General features: G+C 44.1%; 1 protein-coding gene across 1 annotated transcript; it reads left to right on the top strand.

Moving 5' to 3' along the window:
* Positions 1–14,808: 14,808 nt before the first annotated feature.
* Positions 14,809–19,904, top strand: LOC119268970 (proteasome subunit alpha type-2). The gene is made up of 11 exons (XM_037550694.1): positions 14,809–15,033; positions 15,116–15,192; positions 16,508–16,572; positions 16,675–16,721; positions 17,510–17,585; positions 17,706–17,773; positions 18,277–18,346; positions 18,741–18,826; positions 19,034–19,096; positions 19,176–19,241; positions 19,579–19,904. Exons 1-11 carry the CDS (start codon positions 14,993–14,995, stop codon positions 19,625–19,627), a joined length of 708 nt encoding a protein of 235 aa, XP_037406591.1. The 5' UTR covers positions 14,809–14,992; the 3' UTR covers positions 19,628–19,904.
* Positions 19,905–20,518: the final 614 nt, after the last annotated feature.

The raw sequence follows: 20,518 nt of genomic DNA, 5'->3' as shown, positions 1-20,518 counted from the left end.
AAGACCTCTTCCAATCTGCAGATGTTCTCTTTACTGTTTCAACTATGAGATCCATGACTTGAACCTAGTGAAATTGTCAATATGATGCAACATATCAGTTGAGTAGCCACGGATCATCCTGCCATCTCCTGACTTGGGACTAATAGTGTGCCTCAGAATGGTGTTGATAGTAGCAAGTCCTGGCAACATATAGTAGACGGATCCCAACTTGTTCTTAGCAAGACAATCCGAAGGGATATCCGTATACATGTTGGCCATGGAGTTGTGATCCATGTGGGGCTTGGCATAAACGTCCACACAGTTCTCTCCATTCTCTGGGGTACCAATCAATTCAGCCTATTCTTCCACTAAATATTCATACCTGGCACCGTTTGTCATCCATTTGATCATGCCATCGAAATAGAAGTGTGATGTAGAGTAGAGTTTCATAATGAGCTCATCATTCCATGCAGTCAATTCTTTGCCAATGAATCCATCAATCTCATGTGTCTTGAAGTTCTCATGCACATTAAGGAAGTTGTATGGGTGATCATCTATGTAGTCTAGTCTACCCATCTCATATCACTCATAGATGGTCTCTTGTCAAGAAGCACAGTCTCATAGAAGTCATATTGCTCCTTGGTGTGGAAACAATAATCCACGACTGTTCTCCTTCTGATGGCATATGGATCAGTGGTCCTCCATCTCCTCACTCCTTTATCCTTACGTTCCTTCGTGTTCTCTGCCTCTAGATGAGAGTCATCATGAGCAGGCAGGAATGGTCTTAGCTTGTTGAGGTGCGCTCGGGCATCTTCTTCAACTCTCTTAGGCACTGGGGCCTTGTTCTTCTGAGATGCAACAATTTTTGTTGTGGTCTTGCCCTTGACCTTTGTAGCAGTCTTTTGCCTTGGCAGCTGGGGATGCTGTCTTGGGCATAGCATCATCCTTGGCTTCTTTGCTGGTGGACATGTACTATCCTCTTCCTTCCCCTTTTATTTGTTGGCTTCTCGGGCATGGACTTGGATTGCCTTGTATCTGAGCTTCCGACAGTAGTATGTATCAGTGATATACCTCTCTTAGCTAGAGTGGAGGCTGGCACCTTTTGAGCAACGCCTCTCTCTTTCTCTGCTGATCTTTCTTTCATACCGAAACCGGCCCGGATTGCAATGAACGCCTCATCAAAGCCAAATTGGAGATGAAAGAAACCGTCGATAACCGTGCATGTACGCCCCGGCAAAATCTTGCATGAAAAAGCAGATTCCTTGTCTTATGCCAAGAGTGCTCTTAGTCATGGTTATTGGGTAAGGGCCATGCAATATTTTCTTTTTCCCTTATAATGCACATGCTACTTTGCTAGTAATACTCTGTAACACTAAGCTCCCTAGTTTTAAAGAGCCCACATTTAGTTGAGGTCTCCAATTAGGATTGGCTAACCCAATTTTGACCGGGTCAACAATTTTTCAAAGCTCCCTCCCTCAATTCTTTTTATACTATACACTATGCTTCATAATATTTAGCCTCACAATTAATTGAGGTATTCAATTTAGAATTGGGTCAACCCATTTTGACTAGATCAACACTTTCTCAAGCTCTTTCATTCAATTCTTTTAATTTACTGTGTTCCTTAATACTGTAACTCTTTCATTCAATTGAGGTATTCAATTTTGAATTTGGTTTACGATTTTGACCAGGACAATGATTTTTAAACCAATCAGCAGCAAATGGTCTATAAAAAATATCAATCCCGCGCACGCTCCCACCACCTGAAAAAAGAAGCGCCACCATATGACACTGTAGCACCAATATCATAGTACATGCGATCACCGACACTAAAATTTCCCCATAGTTGGTAAGCGGATGTAACACCCTGGATGTAAGTTGCCATATTTGTAACTCCGACTCTTGCCATTTTCGGCTTTAAGTTATGAAATTCCCTTCGTGGTTGGGTTTTGTCTTTGTTTTGCATTTTGTTCATGTCATGCATTTTCATATCATGTCATCATGTGCATCGCATTTGCATTCATGTTCGTCTCATGCGTCTAAACCTTTTCCCCATTGTATGTTTCGCAATCCGACACTCCCACATGCACCGGGGCACCCCTCTTGTCTCTTTTCGTGAGTGGGAGTAAAACATTCTCGGAATGGGCCGAGATTTGTCAAGTGGCCTTGGTACACCACCGGTAGACTGCCTGTCAAATTTCGTTCCATTTGGAGGCCGTTTGATGCTCCAACGATTAACCGGGTAACCGCAAAAGCCTCTTTGGTGTTGCAGCCCAACATCCCTACAAAACAGCCCAATAACCCATCTAAACCATCTCCATGTTCTTCGTTGTCGGATCACGATCGTGTGGGCGAAAACCGCACCTCATTTGGACACTCTAAACTCCCTCTACCTATAAATATGTGCAACCCCTCCCAATTTCCGGGTCAAAACCCTAGCAATCGCCCCACTCAGCCGCCGGACACGTCCGGATTCCACCAGACGAGTCGCCGCCGCCGCCCGCAGCTAGTGGCGTGCTGCCACGTGGCCGCCGCCACCTCCCACCGCACATCCCGGGGCGGGCCCCCGAAGCCCGAGCACCGCCCGCGCCTCCCCACGCCGGTCAACCTGCGCCCGCATCGCCCGCCCGCTCCGCCGCCCGCCTCACCGGGCCGCCGCCTCACCACCAACCGCGCCCTCCGCCGTCGACGTGCCTCCGCCGCTCGGCCTCCTCACAGCCGCCTCCGCCCCGATCCGGTCGAGGAGCGACCGGATCTGCTCCCTTCATGAGCTCCGGCGAGCTCCCCGCCCTCCGGCCACCATCTCCCTCTCCTCCGGCGACTTCTTCGGTGAACCTCATGGACCGCACCCGAAAACCCTAGATCTCGCGAGGTTGACTCTGTTTTCTCCAAGTCCCTGTTATTTTCATGCCATGTTCATCATGTTGTATCTCAGTGCTCGGTGCTCCCAATCATGCATATGATATGTCAAACTGTTTGCCTCGTTGAGCTGTTCATGTTAGAAGCATTTCCATGCATGTTACTATCCTTTATGATGCCATTTTCATTGTTGCAAGAGTGCTATAAAATGTTAGCTGATGGTGCTTATCAGATCATGGTGATTTGTCATTTTTGTTGCATTTGATGTGTGCATCATATAAGCATGAGGTCTACATGTGTTTTGAACTACATCATGCCATCTTTACAGGGGTGCAAGTCTTGTATTTTGTGATCTATGTGGTGACTAGCACAAGCATGCAAACTAGGCTCTGTGATGTTGCTGTTTTCAGGGACTTAGGATTTTGCCAAGTCTTTTCCCTGCTGTTATTTTGATGCCATGTAAACTTGATGCTACATAGTGATCAATGCTTATTTTGGGATACTTCAATAAGGATGTTTTGAACATGTGGTTATGCTCTATCCATTCATGCCCCTGTTTGCAATTATGGAGTGCTCTAGCATGTCTTTTTCTTGCTCCACTTTTGCTATAAAATGTTTCTGGCAGTTTGTTAACATGTTAATCCCATATTGCCATGGTTGTTGCTAGTGATCCATGCATCCTATTAACTTGATCTTGCCATGGTTAGCTTCATGAACATGTCATATTGCTATTGGTATGCTTATGTTGTCATGCAATTCTTTATGGTGAGTGGCATGAGCTCGCAAAGTCGCTATCATAAATCTGTTTATAACATGCTCTGTTTTTCTTCTGTGCCTGAACTGTTAATAAAACTTGCTATGTTTACATGGGTGCCATCATATCTTCTGTGCCTTTTTGGCTCATGTTCTGTAAGGGAATTTTGTTCTATGCATTTAGTAGTGTTATTCCATGCCTTTGTTTGCTATGATATATTCCTGTAGCATGTTGTTTGCTTGCTCTAAACGTTGCTTCCTGATATTGTTTTTGACATGTTAGTATTTTCACTAAGTCTGTGAAGCTGATATCTTTTGCACTATTGCCATGCATGTTTGAACATGTTCCTGTGTGATTTAGCCGTAGCTCAGTGTTCATGTTTTGTCAACCATCTCTTTTACATCACTTCCATATGCTTTGTTGCTATGTTGGAGTGCAGTAGCTTAGTTTCTTGTTGCATTCTAAGTGGCATCATGCTGTTAACCGCAGATTTGCGTCTTTCTTGTGATTCTTGCCATTTGCAAACCGTGCATCCGTTTCCGGTGATCTTTATATCGATTTCAACCAAAATCATCTCATCTTTCCAGTGGCGTACTTGGTTTGCCAAGTTGATGCCTTGATCATTCTTTACCTTCCGGAGCACGCATGTGCATTGCATACCATGTCTTGCATATCATGCCATGTATTGCATCATGTTGCTTGTGCATTGCACCATGATTGATTGTTGTTCCATTGCTTGTGTTCTTGCCTTGGGTAGAGCCAAAAGACGAGTACGTGAATGAGGAACCTGTTGAGTACGCTTATGAGGATCAAGCTTTCGACAACTCTGAGAACTTTGCAGGCAAGATGACCATACCCTCGAAATCACTTCTATCTTTGCTTGCTAGTTGTTCGCTCTATCGCTATGTCGCGCTACCTACCACTTGCTATATCATGCCTCCCATGTTGCCATGTCAAGCCTCTAACCCAACTTCCTAGCAAACCGTTGTTTGGCTATGTTACCGCTTTTGCTCAGCCCCTCTTATAGCATTGCTAGTTGCAGGTGAAGTTGAAGTTTGTTCCATGTTGGAACATGGATATTGTTGGGATATCATTATTATCTCTTATTTACTTTAATGCATCTATATACTTGGTAAAGGGTGGAAGGCTCGGCCTTTTGCCAGGTGTTTTGTTCCACTCTTGCCGCCCTAGTTTCCGTCATACCGGTGTTATGTTCCTTGATTTTGCGTTCCTTACGCGGTTGGGTGTTATGGGAACCCCTTGACAGTTCGCCTTGAATAAAACTCCTCCAGCAAGGCCCAACCTTGGTTTTACATTTTCCTACCTAAGTCTTTTCATTTGGGTTCTGCATACTCAAGGGTCATCTTTATTTTAACCCCCTCGGGCCAGTGCTCCTCTGAGTGTTGGTCCGAACCGAGTAGACTGTGGGGCCACCTCGAGGAAACTTGAGGGTTGAGTCTACTCGTAGGATGTCTCATTCGGTGTTTCCCTAAGAACGAGATACGTGCGACTCCTATCGGGATATGTCGGGACATCGGGTGTTTCGCTGGTCTTGTTTTACCATTGTCGAAATGTCTTGTAACTGGGATTTCGAGACTGATCGGGTCTTCCCGGGAGAAGGAATATCCTTCGTTGACCGTGAGAGCTTGTGATGGGCTAAGTTGGGACACCCCTGGAGGGTATAAACTTTCGAGAGTCGTACCCACGGTTATGTGGCAGATGGGAATTTGTTAATATCCGGTTGTAGAGAACTTGACAGTTAACTTAATTAAAATGAATCAACCGCAGGTGTTGCCGTGATGGTCTCTTTTCGGTGGAGTCCGGGAAGTGAACACGGCCTTGTGTTATGCTTGAACATAAGTAGTCTCAGGATCACTTCTTGATCACTTCTAGCTTCTCGACCGTTGCGTTGCTTCTCTTCTCGCTCTCATTTGCGTATGTTAGGCACCATATATGCTTAGTGCTTGCTACAACTCCACCTCACTACTCTTTCCTACCCATAAGCTGAAATAGTCTTGATCTCACGGGTGTGAGATTGCCAAGTCCTCGTGACTCATGGATACTTCCAAATAGTTGCAGGTGCCGAGGATACCAGTGCAGGTGATGATACCGAACTCAAGTGGGAGTTCGACGAGGATTCGGGCCGTTACTATGTTTCTTTTCCTGATGATCAGTAGTGGAGCCCAGTTGGGATGATCAGGGATCTAGCATTTGGGGTTTATCTTCCTTTTTATTCACATTTGACCGTAGCCGGTCTTTGAGTGTATTTGGATGGTGTGTGAATTATTTATGTATTGTGTGAAGTGGCGATTGTAAGCCAACTCTTTATCCCTTTCTTATTTAGTATATGGGATTGTGTGAAGATTACCCCTCTTGCAACAAAACTACCATGCGGCTATGCCTCTAAGTCGTGCCCCGACACGTGGGAGATATAGCTGCATTGTGGGTGTTACAAGTTGGTAATCAGAGCCATCCCCGACTTAGGAGCCCCCTGCTTGATCGAATCGCTGACGTTGTTGAGTCTAGAACAAAGTGTTTTGAGTCTTAGGATTATATATATTGGAGAGTAGGATTCTTTTTACTCCTCAGTCCCTTCATCGCTCTGGTGACGCCTCCCGACGTAGACGTTTTGACTCTTCTCTCCTCAAATTTCACAAAAAAATAGGATCACGTGGGTATCTTGGAATCATTCCGATAGTCTTTTGACGAGAACATTGTTCTTGGTGCCTCCTGACATTCAAGGGTTGTGGCAGTGTCCCGGGGAGTTGAGTTCCGAGGTGTTGTCATCACAATTTTATCATTGCAGTTCTGGAATACCCGAGTTCGCCGACATCGAAAATCTCTTTTCTGCAGTTGTTGGTGAGATAACCTCAACGTCACCCAGTACTGGGGCGGGAGTTCGGGAGTATTGACATAACTCGTATAACGGATGCTTTTCGAAGGTTGAGGTACATGATTTCCGAAGGTTTCTTGGTTATATGTTGAAGGATGGATATAGTTGAATGTAGAAATTGTTAGGTTGGGTGAGATATTATGCTTCCCCTATATCCCCAACACCCGATTGCATAACCAGAAAGTTTCGGGAGTTTCATAGGTGGGAATTCAAGTAGCTCTAGTATTTCTTCCCGCAGATATTTGGTTTGTGATTGGGTAATCCTTACCATTTATTTGTTCATATCCGTACCTTGTTGCTTTATTCATCTACCTTTATCTAAGTGGCTTCTCAACCTTATGGACGTGTGATGATTTACTTTGAAATTCATTCGTTCATCCTTGTTCGAATTTTAAGACTATATGTTGCAATTTCTATCCATTGATTCATGTTGAATATCTGTCTTTCAAGATTCTAACGGATGTCGCCCTCTTCAGGATGGCTCATCCAACACGTCAGAATCCGGATCGCAATGATGGGAATCAGTCGAACCCTTCGCCACCACCTCCACCTCCGAAGGCATGGCAAGCTGTCATGGCAGCCACCAACGCCAACACTCAGATGCTTTTGCAACTCTTGCAAGAGCGCAACCAAGTGCAAGGCAACCAAGGAAATCAAGGCCAAGGCAACAATCAGCCTCAGTTTGCTACCCTCAACCAGTTCCTCGCAAACCAGCCGAAGTCTTTCAGCAAATGTGTCGAGGCCACATACGCCAACGATTGGCTCATGGACATTTGCAAGCATTTTGAATGTAGCAATGTCAGACCTGAGGACTTTGTCAAGTTTTCTTCGTTTCAACTCAAGGACCAAGCTGATGAGTGGTATCAACAATACAGAGATTCCAGAGAAGGTCGTGTGATTACCTGGGATGATTTCCGCCGAGACTTTAAAGCTCATCACATTCCACCAAGTGTGGCTAAGAGCAAGCGTGAGGAGTTCCACAATCTCAAGCAAGGCAGCATGTCCGTGTACCAATATAATATCCAGTTTCAGAAACTTGCTTGCTTCGCTAAACAAGACGTTCCTGATGAAAAGAGTATGATCTATCAATTTAGAGGTGGCCTCAGAGAGGATATGTAGTTAGCTCTCGTGCTTCTTGAGCCGACCAAGTTCGATCAATTATATAACATGGCACTAAAGCAAGAAGCTGCTCAGCTCAAGTGTGAGGTTTCTAAGAAGAGAGTCAGGCATGTAGTTCAGTCTTCTTCTTCATCACAAGTGGCAGCTAAGCAACATAAGTTCTGGTTGCCTCCTCCTCCGTTTCGCCAGCCTGTCACATCCCTGTGTTAGTCATGCATTAGGATTGGTTGAACATGTGCATCATGTTTAAATTCCGAGAAAACTGAAATGGGGATGACAGAACCCCCAACGCCCCCCTGGAACAACTAGGGTTTACTAAAAACTTTTTTCAATGAACCTGAAATGCCCTTCTAAAAAGCCCACCCTTTTTGTTTTGGGTTAAAACCTCTGACAAAAATGGTGCACATTTTTCTAGGAAATCTTAAGGTCATTGGATTAATTCTTATAGTATTTGCATTTGGGCATTTAAATGCTATAAAATATTTTAAATGCTCAAATAATCATAAACTAAAATGTTTGCTGTTGTATATATTCTAAGTAGTAGCCATGATTAATTTTATGATTTTTGGAAATGCCCTGGCATTTTAAATAAAGCCCTGAAGATACAGAAATAATAGAATATATAAAAAACAGAAGAAAAAAGAGAGAGAGAGAGAGAAACTTACCTAGCGCAGCCCACCTAACCCACCAGTCGGCCCACCTGGCGGCCCAGCACTATGCTGGCCCGCGCCAGCCAGCTGCTTCTTCCCCGCCAGGCAGGCAGGGAGGTGACGCCGGCGTGCCCGAGCTCGCCACGGCACCACCTGCTTGCCACCCGCGCCCCTGGACGCATGGACGCCTCCACGTCGCGCACCGAAACCCCCGGACACGCCATTCCCCCCTGTCTCTCTCCCTCGCCGTTCCCCACCATGGTCGACGCCCCTGCCGCCGCACCGTCATCGTAGCCGCGCCCTCTGTCGTCCTCACGCCGCGCCATCATGTCCACGAGCTCCGCCGTCATCCACTACTTCGCCCCAACCCATCCCCGAGCGCTCGCTCGCCCCGGAGATGCTGCACCGAGCTCGTCTTCAACTCTGGCCACCGGAGATCCCCTTCGCCGTCCCCGCCGCATCAGCTCGTCCCCGACCTCGCCGACTGCCTCGACGTGACCCCCGTGAGCTCAGCCACCTCTCCACCCTCTCCGTTCCCTCTCTCGAGCCCCATAGCGACTGCACATAGCTCACCCGCACGCACCGCCGCGGAGCTCGTCGCCGACGAGGCTCCGCCCACCCAATGGCCGCGCCACCCTATCCACTAGTCCTACCGCACCCCCAGGAGCTCAACGCACCAAACCACGCGCCTCTCCGTGCCCCCTAGCGATTAGCTCGACCTCACCCGAGCTACGACCGCCGCCAAACTCGTCGCCGGCGTCGTTTCCGGCCACCCCAGCTTCGGCTACTGCCACCACTCGACGCGGCTCACTCCCCGCAACACGTAGATGGTCTCCGCCGTCCTTTTGGTCGCCGGAGTGCAAAACCCGAGCCCTCTGCCGCATCTGGCCTCGCCGGCGGCTAAACGCCGACGAGTTTGACTCAGTTTGACCCCGTGTCGGCCCAGGTTGACTTCCCCCCTGAGTCTATGACAGGTGGGGCCAGCCTGCTAATTAGTTTAGGATTAGTTTTAACTAATTTTAATTAGTTTAGTCACTAACATGTGGGCCCAGGCCCCACTGACAGTAGTTAGTGTTAACTTAATCCTGTTAATTAGCTGGAGACACTGACAGACAGGGCCCACCAGTCAGGTTTGACCTGGCCAACCCAGTTGACCCGCTGACATCACACCTATGTCATGCTGACGCATTAATTCAATTATTGGATTTATTCTTTAATAGGAAATTCCAAAAAATAGCCAAAACTTCTAAAAATCATAGAAAATCAACCATAGCTCCAAATGCAAAGATTTATATATGAAAAATGATCAGAAAAATTCAATCTATCCATCTGTAATGGTTTCATGCATGAAAAAACAAGATAACCTTGCTGTTTAAGCAAAATAATATAATGCACTAATAAGGCTAAGTTAAATGAACTATCATTTGAATCTTTGATTCAAATGGGTTCATTCCTTTCTGTTTTAGCTTGCATTAGGACAAGACACATTCATTTTGCCATGTCATAGCATGCATCATATTGTTGCATATTGTCATGTGTTGATTATGTTCGGTGTGTCTTTCATGGTAGGTTCTGCCTCCGAGGATAACCCCGAGTATCCGTCTGAAGGGCAGTACCCTACTACCACTACATCAGGCAAGCAACCCATTGATCATTCCGATACAAACCCATGTTCTCGCTTCTGCTCTTGTTTACTGCATTAAGACAACGCGATTCAAACTGTTGTGTGATGCGGTAGTTGAACCCTTATCCTCTGCATGACCTGTCATTGCCACAGTAACTAGATGAAACCCACTAGCATGTGTAGGAGTTGATTGAGCCATGTATGTGATTCTACCTTGCTATGGCTGCTATGCTTAGAGTTGTGTCAGGTCTGGTTCATCTGGGTGATGGGCTAGAGTGAAATGATTATGTCGGTAATGTGAGGGATGTGTTGAACATGTTTTGGTAAAGGTATCGATGAGAGGCCATGTAGGAGTACATGGTGGGTTGTTTCATTGAGGCCGTCCATAAGAACTGAGATCTGTATGCGTGATTTAAGATTCAGCTACTACCACACATTGGGCCCTAAAATATGACCCCGCTCGACTTACTGACCCCTCTCGCCCTCTGTCCAGGAGTTGCAACTAGTTTCTGGTGTTTGTAGGTTATGTGTTGGCGGCCGTGCGTAGCGCTGACCCTAGGGGTGGGCTATGATGCGGTAGATACACTGTGGCCGGGTATGCCGGGCACCCGTTTGGCGTCTCGGGACCCTGTACACATTGTTTGGGGCCATTGAGGACACCCCGGCCGGATTTCCTTGCGGATGGAACCTGAATAGGCGATAAACCCGGACTAGAGACTTATGTGGTTAGTCAGGTCGTGGTCTACACCCACGTCGGTTTTCGCTTGAAGTCTGCCGAGCACATGTCGTGTGCAGACGCTAAGTGGTGGAAACATGTGTGATGAGGTACACCCCTGCAGGGTATAAAACTTTCGAATAGCCGTGTCCGCGGTAAAGGACTACTTGGTTGCCTATACAGTTCATAGACAAGTTAATGGATACTACTAAAAGACTCAAGATAAGTGTGAGTACCGAGGATGGCCCTCTCGTAGGATGACGAGGGAGGATCCCCGGTGGAGTATTGTGTTGGTGAGTAGTGGACTTGTGTGCGACAACTATTTTACTAGTGGAGTCTCGTAGGATAGCTTAGCCAAGAGTCAAAGCTGGCTTGCTGCTATAACTCCACCACCTTCTTGAGAATAAGCATGTATGGTAGGTTCTGATGTAAGACTTGCTGAGTACCTTTGTACTCATGTTTGCTTAATTACCGTTTTCAGACGACAACACCGCCCCCTCCGATGGGTTCTACGTAGACCTTGATGTCAACGAGTGACTAGCCACCCAGGTGGTGATCTTGGCCATGGAGGGCCCTATGTAGATAGACAGGCTTCGAGAAGCCTTCTTTTTTTCTAGTGTCTGTACTCAGACTATTTGCTTCCGCATGTGCTTGTATGCTTGTATGACTTGAGTGTTGGGTCATGTGACCCCTACCTGTATGAACATGTTATGTATGGCTCTCTGGAGCCTTTAAATAAAGTACTTGAGTTGTAGAGTTTTGTTGTGATGCCATGTTGTATGCACTCATATCGGGCATATTGTGTGTATGATTGAAATGCTCGGTATGAGCGGGATCCGACAATCTGGTTGTTTATCCTTGGCAGCCTCTCATATGGGGAAATATAGTCTAGTGCTTCCTGAGCGATAGTAGTCCGCTACAGCCCGGTTCACCGGAGTCCTGCTAGCCCAGCACTCCTGCTCTGGACACTTGACTGGCCGGCATGTGTTTCACTTCGTTCCTATGTCTGTCCCTTCGGGGAAATGTCACGCGGTGACATCCGGAGTCCTGCCTAGCCTGCTACAGCCCGGGTTCCCCGGAGTCCTGTTAGCCCTGTGCTATAACCCGGTTTCACTCGCTGATGACCGACATGTTCGATGTGATTCATGTATGCCTGTCTCCATAGGTCTGTGCTGCTTTGGGTTCACGACTAGCCATGTCGGCCCGGGTTCTCTGTCATATGGATGCTAGCGACACTATCATATACGTGAGCCAAAAGGCGCAAACGGTCCCGGGCCATGGTAAGGCGACACCCGTGGGATACCGTGCGTGAGGCCGCAATGTGATATGAGGTGTTACCAGCTAGATCGATGTGACTTGGAATCGGGGTCCTGACAGCGTTGGCATCAGAGCCAGACTGCCTGTAGGTTCGTTGAGCCAAACTGGTCGATGTCGAGTCTAGAAATGCTTTAGTTATATGTAGGGGAATTGATTGTGGGAGGGAACGTAAGGATCTTTTACTCCTTTACCTTATGCCCTCTGATCCGAGTCATTCTCTTCTCATTCAACGTGGGTTAAGGACTAGGCTCTCTTCTTCTATCAGGTTCACGTGTTACTAATCCGTAGTAGCTTATAGGATTGTTGTTACAAGTCTCAGTATAGTTTCTACTAATTTTAGTATGTTGCCAGTTGAATCAGAACCTTGATATGATGTTGTTGAGTGGTATTGCAAACTGTTGTGGATGTCTCAAATCTTTTTCTGAGCATTTACAGCTGTTATGTTGTCCAATTTTCCCTAGAAATTTTAATGTCTTTGCATTGTGGTTATGCTTTCAGATGGCCACCCGTGCTCAAAACCAAGTGGTTCGCCTGACCCGGTGCCTCGATGTGCCCGGTCATACTGCTATGTTAGTCCGGGTAATGATCGAGACGGGTTGTGCCCGGTCATACCACTTGCTATATCATGCCTCCCATGTTGCCATGTCAAGCCTCTAACCCAACTTCCTAGCAAACCGTTGTTTGGCTATGTTACCGCTTTTGCTCAGCCCCTCTTATAGCATTGCTAGTTGCAGGTGAAGTTGAAGTTTGTTCCATGTTGGAACATGGATATTGTTGGGATATCATTATTATCTCTTATTTACTTCAATGCATCTATATACTTGGTAAAGGGTGGAAGGCTCGGCCTTTTGCCAGGTGTTTTGTTCCACTCTTGCCGCCCTAGTTTCCGTCATACCGGTGTTATGTTCCTTGTTTTTGCGTTCCTTACACGGTTGGTTGTTATGGGAACCCCTTGACAGTTCGCCTTGAATAAAACTCCTCCAGCAAGGCCCAACCTTAGTTTTACATTTGCCTCCCTAAGCCTTTTCATTCGGGTTCTGCAGACTCAAGGGTCATCTTTATTTTAACCCCCTCGGGTCAGTGCTCCTCTGAGTGTTGGTCCGAACCGAGTAGACTGCGGGGCCACCTCGGGGAAACTTGAGGGTTGGTTTTACTCGTAGGATGTCTCATCCGGTGTTTCCCTGAGAACGAGATACGTGCGACTCCTATCGGGATATGTCGGGACATCGGGTGTTTCGCTGGTCTTGTTTTACCATTGTCAAAATGTCTTGTAACCGGGATTCCGAGACTAATCGGGTCTTCCCGGGAGAAGGAATATCCTTCGTTGACCGTGAGAGCTTGTGATGGGCTAAGTGGGGACACTCCTGCAGGGTATAAACTTTTGAGAGCCGTGCCCGCGGTTATGTGGCAGATGGGAATTTGTTAATATCCGGTTGTAGAGAACTTGACATTTAACTTAATTAAAATGAATCAACCGCGTGTATTGCCGTGATGGTCTCTTTTCGGCGGAGTCTGGGAAGTGAACACGACCTTGTGTTATGCTTGAACGTAAGTAGTTTCAGGATCACTTCTTGATCACTTCTAGCTTCTCGACCGTTGCGTTGCTTCTCTTCTCGCTCTCATTTGCGTATATTAGGCACCATATATGCTTAGTGCTTGCTGCAGCTGCACCTCACTACTCTTTCCTACCCATAAGCTTAAATAGTCTTGATCTCGCGGGTGTGAGATTGCTGAGTCCTCATGACTCATGGATACTTCCAAACAGTTGCAGGTGCCGAGGATACCAGTGCAGGTGATGATACCGAACTCAAGTGGGAGTTCGACGAGGATTCAGGCCATTACTATGTTTCTTTTCCTGATGATTAGTAGTGGAGTCCAGTTGGGACGATCGGGGATCTAGCATTTGGGGTTTATCTTCCTTTTTATTCGGATTTGACCGTAGCCGGTCTTTGAGTGTATTTGGATGGTGTATGAATTATTTATGTATTGTGTGAAGTGTCGATTGTAAGCCAACTCTTTATCCCTTTCTTATTCAGTATATGGGATTGTGTGAAGATTACCCCTTTTGCGACAAAACTATTATGCGACTATGCCTCTAAGTCGTGCCCCGATACGTGGGAGATATAGCCGCATTGTGGGTGTTACAGCGGATCACAAAGAGTCACACCATGAAATGCCCACCAAATACCGCAATATAAATATAAATAAAACACACTCTATCATCGACCCACCCGCCAAACTAAATATTTCATGAGCCAAAATATAAGGGATACCAGTCCTGTAGAAAATCATTTTTTTACTTTGACCAAGTTCAGAGCAAAAATATCGACATCCACAATATTAACAAAAAAGTATGGAAATTCATTTCATGATGAATTTAAAAATATCAATTTGATATTTTGATATATTCTCTACAAATTTGATCAAACTTAAAAGGTTTGACTTTTCGAAAAAGTAATACCTCTTATATTTTGAAATAGAGCGATTATTTTTTGAAGAAACCCAACAACACCAAAGGTGCAGCAAAGCGCGCCCAACCCTTCTATTACTTAAGTATATGTCCAACAAGTAACAATTCCATGGTAAACATGCAACGCGATTCCATGTATAAATTCATGTAAAAATTCCATAATGAGGTTTTTCGAACATAGTAATTTCATGTAATTTGAATATAGTTGCATGACTCATAATTCCAATAAAATTTCCTCCAAATTGTAGTACAAATATATCGTATGAAAAAAATTTCTAAAGACTCTAATCTGCGAATTAAACTACTACTAAAAAGATCCAAATCCACTATTTTTTCATAAGTTTTCTTTGAATAAAGGAGCACTGAGCGAAAATCGGCCAGAGTGGGTCTCAGCGCCTTCTCAAAACCTTGCCTGTTTCCGGTTCCGGCCCAGAATCATCTTCTTGCGAAACACTCCGCTCTTCTCCGTTTTCCTCTTCTCTTCGCGTTCGACACTGCTTCCGTCCCGTCCCCCCTCCGTCTCTCTTCTCTAGCAGCCGCCTCGCTCTCTCGCTCCATCCGATCTCCTCCCGCAGCCCGAGAAAGCCGACGAGGTAGTCCCGCGCTTCCGCCATGGGCGACAGCCAGTACTCCTTCTCCCTCACCACCTTCAGGTTTGTGCTCCCCCTCTCGATTGGGTCCGATCAGGTGCGATGTTGGGGCTTTGATCTGACTTTTCCCCCGATTTCATTGCAGCCCGTCGGGGAAGCTGGTGCAGATCGAGCACGCGCTCACGGCCGTCGGATCGGGCCAAACCTCGCTTGGCATCAAAGGTGCGATCCGCGCAGTAATCGTGCTCAGTACTTTCCGCTATTAGTAGCTTACGCTGCCAGCATCGATTTGCGGCGGAACAAGTTTAAGACAGCGATGCGAGGGTTTTATGCACAACATTAGGTCGATGCGGAGGGTTTCCATTCTTGCTTCTCAAGTGTGAATTTAGTTCGCATTTTAGGGTTCGACATCGTACGGCTTATGACACTGCTGATGTCAGTTAGGTTTTCTCCTGTATCTTTGGCATCATAGAATCACGTAGTAGTATTTACACTACTAGCTGTGGGACTTACCGATTGCATATGATTTGTTATGCTTGTACGTGCCATGGAAATCATTGATCTGCAAAATTCAGGCTTCCAACGACAAGAGGATGGAGTGCAAGCCTTTTTAACACATAAGAAATACTAGTTAATAATCACTGCTCTTTTGTTTGCGGCTGGCGACAGGGCTACTGTGCCAATTTAAGGCACTGAGATTATTTGCAGATCTAGGCCCAATTTTCCTTCATGGAATTGCGTGTGTGTGCAACGGCCTGAGCTTTAGGAGCTTCTTCATGTCTACAAAGACTGATATACCAGCTAATAATCCAATGCTTTTTGATAGACACATGCCCATGATGTCAATGTGTTTGTCTGATCATGTTCATTTTTAATCTGTATTGTTTTACATTGTGCTTATGAGTGCGAAGTTGATGTTTGGTGTGACATATTTTCAGAATTATACATATGTTTTGTAAACTACTGACTACATAGGAGCACATCCATTGTAAAGTTTAGAGTTCTGATTGCCTTCTTGTACTTGGATGTTCCACAGTAACTGTTAGAGTGCGTTCTTTGCAAAATTGGATTTATATGTACCTTGGAGTTGTTCGATTTTTTTTGCTTACTGGTAGAGTGGCCGGATGATGTCTACTCACCGAGGCCCTAGGAGATTTAGAATAATAAATTCATGATAAGTGAACAATTGCACATTATTTGTTTTCTTCTTTTTCAGCATACCAAGCAGTTGTATTGTGTTGTGTTCTGGAAGTTAAACAGTGGTCTATTGGTTTTTTGCCTATGACCTTTTATTGACAACTGAATGAAACTAATGTTTGATATCAACAAAAAACACTAATGTTTGCCATGCACTCTTTATATAGCTACAAGTTAGCACCGATATGTTTCTTTCTTCTATTATAATTTACTAATGATTGAATGAATTTTAGCTTAGTTTGTATGGTGCATATTTTATCAGTTATTTTACTGTTCTACAGCACTTTCACTTCCCTTTCTGAGTGACTTATTTTCTGAGATATGTGCGTCATGTTTGTAGCTGCCAATGGCGTAGTTATCGCCACCGAGAAGAAATTGCCTTCTATTTTAGTGGACGAAACATCTGTAAGTGTAACATCATCCTTATTTTTTTTCTCTACTTGCCATCTTTTGTTGTTATTATCTCAAAAGAAAAATGCTAATTAATCCGTTCCTGCAAATTTCTAGGTGCAGAAGATTCAGTCACTGACTCCAAATATTGGAGTTGTCTACAGGTATTTTTCCAGTGTTGCTTGTTATTCATTTTTCTATATTGTAGAAATATTTACATAAATGTTGCTGTATTACTATTACCCTAACTAATGATGTATTGGTTAATGTTCTTAATTCTCAATGATGTCTGAGCTAGTATTGCTGTGTTTGCTCCTACATTTTTTTCACTTTCATCACTGATGAGCTTGTTGTATAAATAAAGGATAAGATGAACAATTTGTCTGAAGGTTTTTCCCTTTATCCATTTCACCTTATATGTTGATGCTCCTGAAAAGGCAAAAATTTAAAATACCTGTACAGAGTATGCAAGGAAACCAGCTGATTATAGATCAATCAACGTAAGGTATCTGGGAGAAAACATGAATCGTTCACCCTTTTTAGGCGACATGATGAATGGGCAAGCAGGGTTGTCATTACCAATTTACTCCCTCTGTCCCAAAATAAGTGTCTCAACTTTATACTAACTTTAGTGCAAAGTTGTACTAAGTTTGAGACACTTATTTTAGGACGGAGGGAGTACCATGCAAACTAGTACTGGTGCGAGCTATTACCTAAAGCATTGCTTGACCACAGAAGTGCACATTGGAGATCAACAGCTAGACTTGTAGTGCCAACAGCTAAGCTATCAGAATAACCACACCTTTTCCAAACTGTTTATCAAATCTCTCGACTTGCCACCATGGCTCCATGAATATATTTCCTAGTTGATGTTACTGAGATTTGGTGTTTCTTGCAACTTCCAAGTGTCTCTTGTTGCATGTATGTGCACTTACCTACTTGTTATTTCCAGTGGGATGGGTCCAGATTTCCGCGTTCTTGTCAGAAAAAGTCGGAAGCAGGCACAGCAGTATTATCGGTTGTACAAGGTAAGATGTTATTTTAATAAATTGCCACTTTGTATAATGTGCAGGTCACCTGTAGCCATGTTCTGTCAGTTTTCCCTAGCAAATATATGTTTTCTGATTATTATTCATTTTCAAATGCAGGAAACCATCCCGGTGACCCAGCTTGTCCGAGAGACTGCTGCTGTTATGCAGGAGTTCACACAATCTGGGTATGCTACTGTACTTGGCACTTTCTTTTTATTATACTACTAGTGAAGTTACGAAATTGTTTAAATCAGTCACTTGTTATACCTAAATTACTATTAGAACAATAAGTTGCTTGGTATTTTTACCGAAAGCTTCACAATGCCATTTGATGTAACTTGTTTTTGTTAACAAGAATTCAAAATATGAAATATAACTTATATCTGTTGATTTCGTCACTTAATTGTGAAACACAACAATGTATTACACATTTAAAATCTCAATATATAGGGCCAGAGTACACTATCTGCAACCGATTTTTTAGATCTTCACTTAATAGGTGAGCTCAAGAAACCGAGGTTTTTAAATGCTAGTCACGACGCAATTCGACACTCATACATATAATAGTAGATAAGATTTGATTTTCACATGCGTTTTGATTTGCTTTACACGTGACAGCTAAATCGCAAAAGTCCAGTTCAAAACTGAAAAGAAATATATGTTGTACTCATAACCTTATTTGTTGCAGTGGTGTAAGACCATTTGGTGTATCACTGTTGATTGCTGGGTATGATGACAATGGTCCGCAGTTGTATCAGGTATGTGCAAAGAGCTACTCCCTCCGTTCCTAAATATTTGTCTTTCTAGCGATTTCAACAAGTGACTATATACGGAGCAAAATGACTGAATCTACATTCTAAAATATGTCTACATACATCCGTATGTGATAGTCATTTGAAATGTCTAGAAAGACATATTTAGGAACGGAGGGAGTACATGATAGATATCTTGTTATTTCCCTTCCCACTATTTCAGATTCAGTCGCTTGTTAGTTTGCACCAGATTTTTGTTACTTTTGACTGATATTTCACATGTCATAGGATTTGTATTACTTTTGACTGATGTTTCACAAGGCAGAAACTCATATTGTTAGGGTGTAGTAGTTACTAGTTACAAAAATGCTGGATTTCTCATTGTTGATTATTTCTATAGGTTGACCCATCAGGATCTTACTTCTCCTGGAAAGCATCAGCGATGGGGAAAAATGTGTCAAATGCAAAGACATTTCTTGAGAAAAGGTAGATGAAGGATCTATCTATCCTACCATTACTATTGGTCACAGTTAATGTTTCAGTGTTATTTATCTCAATCTGATAATCATACTAAATTGCATTCTATTGCTGTCCATCCGTTCACTAATACAAGCAGCATGTATGTTATCAAGGTTATTATTATTTTCCCTTTTTGCATGGTCATGATTTAGCTGACATAGCTTTAACTTCTAGATACACCGAAGATATGGAGCTTGATGATGCCATTCATACTGCAATTTTGACTCTGAAAGAAGGGTAGCTACATCTTTCTAGTAGTTGGCTTATGCTACCAATTCGGTTGCTTATTGAGTACTGACTGTTTCCGGACTTTCAGATATGAAGGTCAAATCTCTGCCAACAACATTGAAATTGGAGTTATCCGGGCTGACCGTGAATTCAAGTATGTATACGAAGTCAATTACGCTGTTTTTACTGCAACATAGTTATCAGATACGGAGTACAATTTTTCCTTTGCCTCTTTTTCCAACCCTTCCTAACTTCTTAACATTGGTCACAATAACTTTCATTTGCTCGCTAAAAACTTGTGCTACTCTTAACTAATCTGTTCATGTTTCTCTTGGTCATGTAGTTTGTATTTGCCTGCAATTTTTAGTATGTGTCCAATATGTGTGCGCTTCTACTCTTATTTTATCGGTTGTAACTGTCATACTCTGTTTGATTAGAGTACAAATTCCTTTCTGCATTCTGACTAGTAACACTTCCCGTTCAAAATGCAGAGTTTTAACTCCAGCAGAGATCAAGGATTTCTTGGAAGAGGTGGAGTAAGTTGCCCGTTGACAGTTTACTGTCTCGAACAAGAAAAGTTTCCGGTCCATGAAGCTTGTCTCATGTTTTTAATTGGTCACTTAAACATATTGTAAACTGATTCGCTCCAGTGACACCGGAAGAACTTACATTTGAAGCTTTGTGGATGGCATTGTGGACATGGAAGATAACCTAATGTTAGGTGTATGTTTTGTTTGGCCAATCTCTGGATTTGCTTGGTCATTTTAATCTGGTCCCTCATGATTATCAGCTTGGAAACAAAGCACGACAGAAACTATCTTTGGTGGATACTTACCACGGATACATGGCTGCTGTTGCAAGTTTAAATTTAGTTTAAACCACTCAACATGTACTACTAGTTCTTTCTTTGGACCGAACTAATAAGAGCAAATAAATTGCAAGGACAAGCCAGGGAGAAAAGAAAGGGGAAAAAATGAAAGAAATAGGAGGGAGAAAAGAAACGGGAAAGATGAAGGAAATAGGAGAAAACTACACCAGCTCATCTCCATGCAACCTCACATTGGCCCCGTTGATTTTTTTTTTCATCGAAAAGGATCAGATCTATTATACGAAAGCACAACCGAATACCACTCTTGCCTATAGGAGTAGGCCTTTTGACACTTGGAAAGTCTTCGTGCATGTGCCCTTGAAGAAACCTAACCTCACCGTCTTAAGGAGACAACAAGAATATACATTGGCCTTTGATGACCAACCACAAGACGACAATCAATTTTGAAAATGGTTGGGACGAAAGATGCCAAACAAAACTTAGAGAGGTGAGGTGAAGCTATCTGGAAAGAGATTGCGGGACTTGAGGTCGCCGTTGGCCGCACTAACAACAAATGTTGCTGGCGGAAATGTGAATTGTATGCCAATGGCGTTTTCATTGCA

This window comes from Triticum dicoccoides, chromosome 3A (genome assembly GCF_002162155.2).
Source record: "Triticum dicoccoides isolate Atlit2015 ecotype Zavitan chromosome 3A, WEW_v2.0, whole genome shotgun sequence".
NCBI lineage: Eukaryota > Viridiplantae > Streptophyta > Magnoliopsida > Poales > Poaceae > Triticum > Triticum dicoccoides.
This window is presented reverse-complemented; position numbering and strand designations above follow the sequence as displayed.

What these genes read in the sequence shown, in the direction of transcription:
- LOC119268970 (XM_037550694.1), top strand. Translation starts at nt 14,993, where the DNA reads ATGGGCGACAGCCAGTACTCCTTCTCCCTCACCACCTTCAG. An exon ending in TTTTAGTGGACGAAACATCT is followed by an intron (nt 16,573 to 16,674) that starts GTAAGTGTAACA and finishes GCAAATTTCTAG; the next exon opens with GTGCAGAAGATTCAGTCACT. An exon ending in AAGACATTTCTTGAGAAAAG is followed by an intron (nt 18,827 to 19,033) that starts GTAGATGAAGGA and finishes TTTAACTTCTAG; the next exon opens with ATACACCGAAGATATGGAGC.